This window comes from Monodelphis domestica, chromosome 1, assembly GCF_027887165.1.
Source record: "Monodelphis domestica isolate mMonDom1 chromosome 1, mMonDom1.pri, whole genome shotgun sequence".
Taxonomy (NCBI): Eukaryota; Metazoa; Chordata; class Mammalia; order Didelphimorphia; family Didelphidae; genus Monodelphis; species Monodelphis domestica.
In genome coordinates this window covers 581848484-581857097 of record NC_077227.1, presented here as the reverse complement: position 1 = coordinate 581857097, position 8614 = coordinate 581848484, and the positions used below count along the sequence as shown (strand labels likewise).

General features: G+C 42.7%; 1 protein-coding gene across 1 annotated transcript; it reads left to right on the top strand.

The window, feature by feature from the left end:
* The first annotated feature begins 316 nt into the window (after positions 1 to 316).
* GOT1L1 (glutamic-oxaloacetic transaminase 1 like 1) lies at positions 317 to 8614 on the top strand. Its single transcript, XM_007476345.3, has 9 exons — positions 317 to 650; positions 1343 to 1524; positions 4357 to 4468; positions 4845 to 4954; positions 5132 to 5224; positions 5314 to 5464; positions 5831 to 5996; positions 7053 to 7195; positions 8327 to 8614. The coding sequence occupies exons 1-9, from the start codon at positions 536 to 538 to the stop codon at positions 8593 to 8595; spliced, it is 1341 nt and encodes a 446-aa protein (XP_007476407.2). The 5' UTR covers positions 317 to 535; the 3' UTR covers positions 8596 to 8614.

Here is an 8614-nt window from a genome sequence, read left to right as displayed (position 1 = left end):
CTATTGATTCAGGTGCCCCAAAGCCTTGGTGGGTTTGGCCTTGGCCTGCTTCTTTGTGTTCCACTTCTACTCATGTGCAATAGATCTTTTGTGTTGGTCTCCTAAGTTCTTTTGGGCTGAAAAATTATTTTACCCCATCTTTTTGTAGGTTATGCTGCTCCAAAATTAATTTTGAGGTGTTATATCATAGTTTTTGGGAGGTTAACTTGGTAGAGATCAGGTGGGTCTGTGTACCTTCTCTATCACCTTAACCTGGAATGTTTAAGTTGCATTTGTTGACTATTATTGTGGTGTTGCCTGGCCTCCAGGTATTATGTTGCTTTGGTAACTGGCTTCTCAATGCTGCCTCTAATTCTACTTGAGAAGACTGTGAGCTGCTGTGAGAAGACTAGCTAGACTGACCCAGGATTAAAGAAAGGCAATTAAACAGGAACTAGGAGAAAGAAGGAAAGAAATGGTGATGGGAGGTAGCTGAGAAGAACACGGCAAGGAAAGGCATTCTCCATATTGAACTTCGTTGATTTTCATCTCAACTATGCCCACCCTTTCTGTATTCTTGGATGTGCCACTTGCCCCGAAGATAGGGAGCAAATTACTAGATGAATTCAAACAAGACCAGAATCCCAACAAGGTGTACCTGGCCTATGGAGGTAGATGTTGCATGAGCATCAGTGTTTAATATATCTTAACTGATTCCAGGCAGTGACTTAGTTTTGTAAGGAAAAAGGGGAATAGTGGGGAAGAGATAGTTCAAGCCTTTGTCTTCCTGGTTTCTCTCCTTAGTAACAGAGTTGCCCAGCGGTGAGTGGTCAGGGATAGTGCTGAATTTTCCAGGTCTTCCATCATTCCCTTCTACTACTCCTCTGTCTTCCATATCATTTATGGAAACATAATATGATACATGGCCTCTTTGGCCATCCTGAAACTTCTAGACCTATGTGCTCAGTGTAGCTTCCCCTCCCTCCATTTACCCAATTTCTTGGTCCCTTGAACCAAGAATGGTTCCAAAGATGATGTACAGCTGGATCTTATCCCTATGGGTGTTAGTGATTGAAAAAAGTGGGATCTGATACAGGCTACTCTTAGTCTGCATGTATATATGTCAGCTCTCAATCTTTAAATGAATTCCGAGTTCATCTGTGACCTTTAGGAAAAGAAATTATGTATACTAATTAATAGCACATTATTTTACAAAGACAAAAAAAAGCAATAGTAGTCAAGGCCTCCGATCCTAGGTGACTCTCAAAGGAAGCCTTGGATAATTGAGCAAACTCTATGCAAAGTCATGAAAACTTCTGGGAGCCAGGTGGCTCCAGAACTCCTTTTCTGATCTCCTTCACAGTTTGCATGACAGGAGATGGGGTTCCCTGGCTTTCACCTGTGGTGCCCAAGACCCTGATGAAGCTTGCCAATGATCCTTCCTTCAGCTATGAATGTCAGCCTGAGCAAGGCTTGGATGCATTCGTCCGCGTGACCACAGAGCTACTTGTTGGCAGGCATAGCCCGGCCATTGTGGACAATAGAGTGAGAAGGCTTCTTTCTCTCCTTTGCTTTGCCTCAAATAGGCTCAAACAAAATAAGGGACTTCCCTGAAGGCTTTTGAGCAAGGTCATTTTAAAGGGCTTAAAGTGATTTCCCAACTTTTCCCTCATTGAGAGGAAACCTCAATTTCCTCATCTGTAAAATGGGGTTGTACTATACTCCACTGTGATTCTCAGGCCACTTCCAATTCTTTATGGTTTGATAATCTGGAATGGGTGTTGTGTTTCGGTCATTTTCAGTTACATCCAACTCTTTGTGACCTCATTTGTGGTTTTCTTGGCAAAGATACTTTCATGGTTTGCCATTTCATTCTCTCACCCATTTTACAGATGAAGAAGCTGAGGCAGAATTAAGTGACTTGCACAGGGTCACAGAGCTAGTAAGAGTCTGAGGCTGGATTTGCCCTCATGAAGATGAGTCTTCTCGATTCGAAGCCCAGTGCTCTGTCTATTGTACTATTAGCTGCTCCCTGGAAAGGATACCTAGTGAGAAATTCTGTGTTGGGGAGGCTGTTAGACTTCTAACAAGAGAATGGCAGCAGAAAGTGAGCTTGACAGTCTCACTACCTATTCTTAACAAAAGGAAAAAATTAAGCCAAAGGAACCATTTAAGCCATTTATAAAGCAGAGTAATCTATGCCTGGTTGTTGTTACCACAATGCAGAAGGATGAGGGAACTGAATTTTAAGTAATTTGCCCAAGATTTTAGACCTAGTTAATAGTGTGGGTTCAGATTAGAATTTGGGACTCCTGGCTTCTAATCTAGGGCCCTTACCATTTTAAGCCATTGACTCTCAATGAGGCAACAATGAAAAAGGCTCTTCAGATTTTTTGAATCTACTCTGCTCAAAAACCTTTAGAGTACCTATTGATACAATACAAAGCTTAATTTGACATTCAAAGACTTCCATAATTTGGTTTGCCCTTATTTTTCCAACCTTTATTCCATGTTGTTCTCCTTTATATCCTCTATGTTCCAGCCAAATGCCCAGGATATTTCTCATGTCTGAAATTGAACTCCCCGTTTGTCTTCCTTCCACCTCTCTTTCCTACTGCAATCCTTCTTTCTTCAAGGTCCAGCTTAGTTCAGGAGGTCTTTCTTCTTCTTTCTCTCTCTTCTCATTATCTTTCTTTTCCAACTCTTCTTTTTTGCCTCTTCTTTTTCCTTTCTCTCTTCATTTCTCTTTCTCCTCTTATTCATTCTCTTCTTCCTCTTTTTCCCTCTCTTCAGTCCTCTCCTCCTCATTCTCTCTTTCTCCTTTTCCTCTTCTTCCTCTTCTTTTTCCTCTTTCTCCTTATCTTCCTTCCTTTTCTCCATGAAACCCATTCTGACTTCTCAGCTAACATCTCTGAATATTTCATCCTCTTTTCTCCAGCTTAAAATTAAAATTCAATAAACAAACACTTATTGAGTACTTGTTCTATGTAAGGCCTTTTGCTAGGTACTGGGGATGCCCTCCCCCATGGCATTGTGTTTGCCCTCCCCAGTCATATAGTCTAACTATAGGGTGATAGTTGATATATTGGGGATACAAATAAATATAATAGAAGGTAGACTATGCTTTAGGCAAAGGAGTTCAAGGAATAATATTATGAAACATTTGAAGAGGGAGAGATTATTTTCCCCTGAGAGTAAAGGAAAGAGAAGTAGGGTTCATAGATAGGTTCAATAAGCAGATGCTATTTGAATTGGACATTGAAGGAAGGGAAAGACTTCAGTAGATTGACCTAGGGAGGAATCTATTCCAAGGAGGGGATGTTAAGAGCAAAGGAATGGAGATGAGAGAGGGCAAGATAGAACTGGAGGGTTGTATAGTGCTATAGCTTAGTTTGGTAGAAATGTAGAATGTGTGAAGAGGAATTATGGGATTAGATTAAAAGAAAGGTAGGTTGGAGCTATATTGTGAAGAAGTTTGAATGTCAGAATCAGGAATTTTAACTTTAGACAATGATGATCCAATTAAGATTTTTGAAAGAGAAGTGACATCATAGAGGTACATTAGGAAGAAAGATGACCAGGTATTTGGGGGCGGGGGGACTGGAGACAAGATAGTTTTTTTTGTTTGTTTGTTTTTTGTACAACCCTTACCTTCCATCTTAGAAAAGATACTGTGTATTGGTTCCAAGGCAAAATAGCAGAAAGGGTTAGGCAATGGAGGTTAAGTGACTTGGCCAGGGTCACACAGCTAAGAAGTATCTAAGGTCAGATTTGAACCTAGGACCTCCCGTCTTTAGGCCTGACTCTCAATCACTTCGTACCCAACTACTGCTGCTAAGATAGATTGGAAGCCAAAAGACCAATTGGGAAACTACTATGATAATCTAGGTCAGAAGAGAGGAAAACTTGAGTTAGGATGGTTAAAATAGAGGATCCCAGAGAGGGACTGGATGAAAAAGATTTCAAAAATAAAAGAAAGAGGAATTATCAAATTATTGGATACATGAGGTGACAGAGAAAGAAAAATAAAAGGAAACTGAGTCTAAGAGAAATTGGGAAACTGGAAGAATGATGGTTTTATCAGCAGATATAGGAGAATTAACAGAAATGGTAGAGATTCTTGTAGGGGGAATGGAAGATAGGCACTAGAGATAATGCTGACAATGCATATATCATATATCTACCTTGTATTAGCATCCTTATTTGTGTGACTATAAGCTCACTGAGGATAGGAACAATTTGTTTTCCATCTTTGTATCCCAGAGCCAAGCACAAAGCCTTGCACATAGTAGGTTGTTTAATAGACATTTGTTGAACATGAAAGCATTTGATAAAGCTAAAGATATCATTGTTAATGTTTATTTTCCTTACTGGTAGGTAGGGGGTGTGCAGACTATTGGTGGGAATGGTGCCATTCAGCTTGGGGCAAAGTTCCTCAAGGATTGGTATCCAGGTTCCCGATCGGTTTATATACAATCAGCACAAAAGGGTAAGTGACCCATAAGGAGGAGGGAACTCTCTCCCATTCTTGATACACATAGGCTTCTTCCATTCATTCAGTCTGGAGGCTTTAACTTTCCCCAGAGGATCCTCTATTACAATCCCCTTGGGAGGACCAGACCCTGCCTTTTTTCTTCCCCCACTCCTTACTTTCCACCAATGATAATGGAGAATAAGCTAAGGCTTTCTTCCCCTCCTTTTGTTCCTGGCCCACTCCAAGCTCCCCAGCTGTCTAGTTTTAGAGGACCATCCTCAGCGACTGAATGACCCATATTATAAGACTGAAAGCTTTCTGCCTCACTCTCCCACCCCATTGTCCTATGTGTTGGTTCATGTGTGGGGTGCGGGTCTATGTGTTCCCCCAGATCAACATGGACTCATTTTCCAGGAACAAGGCTTTATTATTCGTGAGTATACCATCTGGGATCCTTATCGGCTGGTTTCAGACGTAGGCAAGCTTATTGAAGTAGCGGAGGTAGGAAAATCCAATCCCTTCCTTGCTTGCTTTCTTTGTCAGATCCCTCTTCCCACTTCCATCACCTCGTACCTCTCCCCCCCCCCCCCCCCCTCCTAGCATCATGCTCTTCTCCTAGCCGGGAAGAGTTTCCCTTAGGGCAGGGTGGGAGATGGTTGAGATGATCTTTGCCAACAGCAAGCCTATGACAAAAGCATCCTTGTGATATACAACCCTGGGAGCTTCGTTTTGCCCCGAAAAAAATGGATGAAGTTGTCTAAAACAATAAAGGTAAGTTTGACCTGTCTGCTTTGCTCTTTGAATTGCCATCTCCTCTTATTAACCTCTTCTCTACCCTTTTGCTCCCACATCTCTTACAGAAGAAGCAGATATTCCTGTTCTTTGATGTGCCACATCAGGGCTTTCTCAGCGGTGACCCAGACCGGGACAGCAAGATCTTACACTATTTTGTGTCTCATGGCTTTGAGTTCTTCTGCAGCCAGTCCCTTTCCAATTCTTTTGGCCTCTATGGTATAATCTGGGCATGGGTCCGTGGGGAAAGAGAGGGCTTAGTGCTGTCTTTGGTACCACACCCATAGCAACCAGAAGAGTGCTAGCAGTCCATCTTCCTCCTGGGAAAACCATGGGGTCCAGAAGAGGCAGCAGCAGTAATAGAGCCCCTGGATGCTTGATGGGGCTCTGGCCTCCTTCACTCATCTGGGTTAGGGCCAAGGGGGTGGCACTCTCTTTGGGACTGGTTCACGGTGCTGGAGATAGATTTTTCCCTCCCTGGGTTAGGGGTCCCAGACCTAGAGGAGGCTGAGGATTTTAGGGTTGGGCAACACTCTGGCCTGATTGCTTTCTGGGGTTACAATACCATCTTTGTGATCGCTGCAGATGAACGCACAAGCAACCTGGTTGTTGTGGCAATGAACAACAAGGCCTTACTGTGTATTCGCTCTCAGCTGACCATCTATGCCCGGTATTTGTGGGGCAGCCCTCCTGCCTTGGGGTCAAGAGTGATCACCACAGTTCTCAGTAACCCTGCTTTGAGAGTAGAGTGGTAAGAAGCAGAGGGGAAGGGCAGCTAGTTGGCTAAGTGGATAGCACCAGACCTAGAGAAGGGAGGTTGTGGGTTCAAATCTGACCTCAGACACTTCCTAGCAGTGTGACCCTGGGCAAGTCACTTAACTCCCATTGCCTAGCCCATTACCACTCTTCTGCCTTACAACTGATACTTAGTATATATATATATATATATATATATATATATATATATATATATATATAAAGGCAGAGGAAAGAAAGGGAAAGGGGGCAGAGTAGCCAGAAATTTAGAGCTTTCCAGACTTGAACACACTTCATTTTAATTCAATTTAGGTCAACTCAGCTAGCATTTATTACCCATCATCTCATCTTTCCTTATAACCCTTTGAGATAGGTGGGGAGTATAATACAATTATCCTTACTTTACAGTTAAGGAAAAGAAAGTTCAGAGAAATGAGTCCAACTACTGAATGTTAGATTAAGGGACTTAAATGGGACTCAGTGACATAAGAAGAGCATATGTTGAATTTGTTGGGAAGTTCAGGGCTTTGGGTTTCAATACCCCTCTGATTCCTTAATAACCCTTGATGAAGCCGGAAGGTCTCATAACCACTGAGAATAGAATATCAGCCTAAGCAGAACCTGCATTCATTTAAATTCATTACACTTTAAGCTCTTGGCTCTCCAGAGGTGCTGGACTCCAAAGGCAGAGACTCAAAAGCAAGCTGTTGGCCATCAAGGAACTGACATTCTCCTGGACTGACTGGTTGCATGATATCTTCTGCATTCCTTCTGTCTACATTTATTACACGTCTGCTGTGTGCAGGGCAATGTTCTGGGCACTGGAATCCAAAGAGAGATACAACATAGAACTCTCTTCTCTATAGAGTGCCTTGGGAAATTTACTCAGGCAGAGCTGTGAAGAACAGATTAGAGAGGGGATGGCCTGGAGGAAGGAAGACTAGTTATCCTCTCCAGCAAGTCCTCAGATACCCCTAATCTTTGATGAGGTGTAAATAAAATCCAGGTGAGTATTCTTACTTACCTCTCTTCTGTTCCTTGGGCTCTACAGGAAGAAAAGTCTAAGAGGAATGGTAGAGAATATCATGTTAACTAGGGAGAAAGTGAAGGAGAAGCTTCGACTCCTAGGCACCCCAGGGTCCTGGGAACATATCACACAGCAAGATGGGATACACAGTTTCCTTGGCATAAGTGGTAAATAGAACAAGGAAGTCCTTTTCCTCTCGCCTACCCCTATTCCCACCCCCAGCTCCAATGATGTCCCCTCTTCTTTAGCCCTTGTTCTTCTTGAATGGAAAACCCAAATTAGGGGATACCCAGTCTATAATCCTATCCCAGATTTTAGAAATGCATACACCTTGGGTTGGGTAAATTAACAATAATTGTGGGAGAACATTTCCACTAGTCTTTGACCTTTGGGAACAAAGCACAAGAAATGTTGTTCTTGGGGCAGTGCTCAGTAGATAAAGAACCAGGCCTAGACATAGGAAGTCCTGGGATCAAATCTGGCCTTGGATACTTCGTAGCTGTGTGACCCTGGGCAAGTCACTTAACCCCCATTGCCTAGCCCTTACTGCTCTTCTGCCTTGGAACATATAGTATTGATCCTAAGACAGTAGGTAAGGGTTTAAAAACAACAACAACATTGCTCTTCAATAAAATGCTTTATTGATTTTCTTCTAAATGCTTTTAGGGGAAAATATTGTTCTTTCTTTGAATCACATCCTTCTGATGTTCCACATATTCCCATGTTCTGGATCAGTGGTGCCAAACTCAAACAGAAATCTCCACAGGGATGCCTGCAGCCTACATGTTGATTTAGAAAATTACATATGAACGTTATGTTTTATTATATTTTTATTCATTTTGTTAAATATTTCCCAATTATATTTGAATCTGGTTCCAATCACACTGGGGTGGTCTCAGGACCTGGGAGGGTTGCAAGCTAGATCTTTCTTTTTTAAAAACCCTTACCTTCTCTTTTAAAAGCAATACTGTATACCTGTACCAAGGCAGAAGAGAGGTGAGGACTAGGCAAATGGGGTTAAGTGACTAGCTCAGAGTCACACAGCTAGGAAATGTCTGAGGTCAGATTTGAACTCAGGACCTCCCATCCCTAGGCCTGTCTCTCAATCCCCTGAACCACCCTCTCTCTTTAGCATTTTATTCATGCCTAAGTAACACTGACCTAAAAAACTTCTGAGAACCCTGGGAAAGTGTTTCCAGAAAGCAGGTCTTCTCTTCTGTCCTTCCCCCATTGGGATGTGCTCTAGGGTGGTGTGGAGCTTAGAAGAATCAGGCTCTAGAGCTCTCTTTATTCATTAGTGGATCAGGTGAACTACCTGGTTAAGAAGAAGCACGTCTATATCCCCAAGAGTGGACAGATCAACTTCACCTGCATCAACAGTCATAACATTGACTACATTGCCCAGAGTATCAACGAGGCCATACTTGCAATAGGTCCAGGCCCAGAGCCCAGGGAGCCACCGCCCAAGCCACCACCCTCACGCCCTGATTCTAAAGACTCGAAGTTGTTAGGGATTAAGGCTCCAGGGGCGAAGCCTTCACCTTTTGCTGCTCTCTTCCGGAAATAAATGATAGCATTTTCAAAGA

Excerpts from the sequence above, each read along its gene's own strand:
- GOT1L1 (XM_007476345.3), top strand. The coding sequence starts at position 536 with ATGCCCACCCTTTCTGTATTCTTGGATGTGCCACTTGCCCCGAAGATA. Across the intron at positions 651-1,342 it reads GGTGTACCTGGCCTATGGAG|TTTGCATGACAGGAGATGGG; the intron begins GTAGATGTTGCA and ends TCTCCTTCACAG. Across the intron at positions 4,955-5,131 it reads AGCTTATTGAAGTAGCGGAG|CAAGCCTATGACAAAAGCAT; the intron begins GTAGGAAAATCC and ends CTTTGCCAACAG.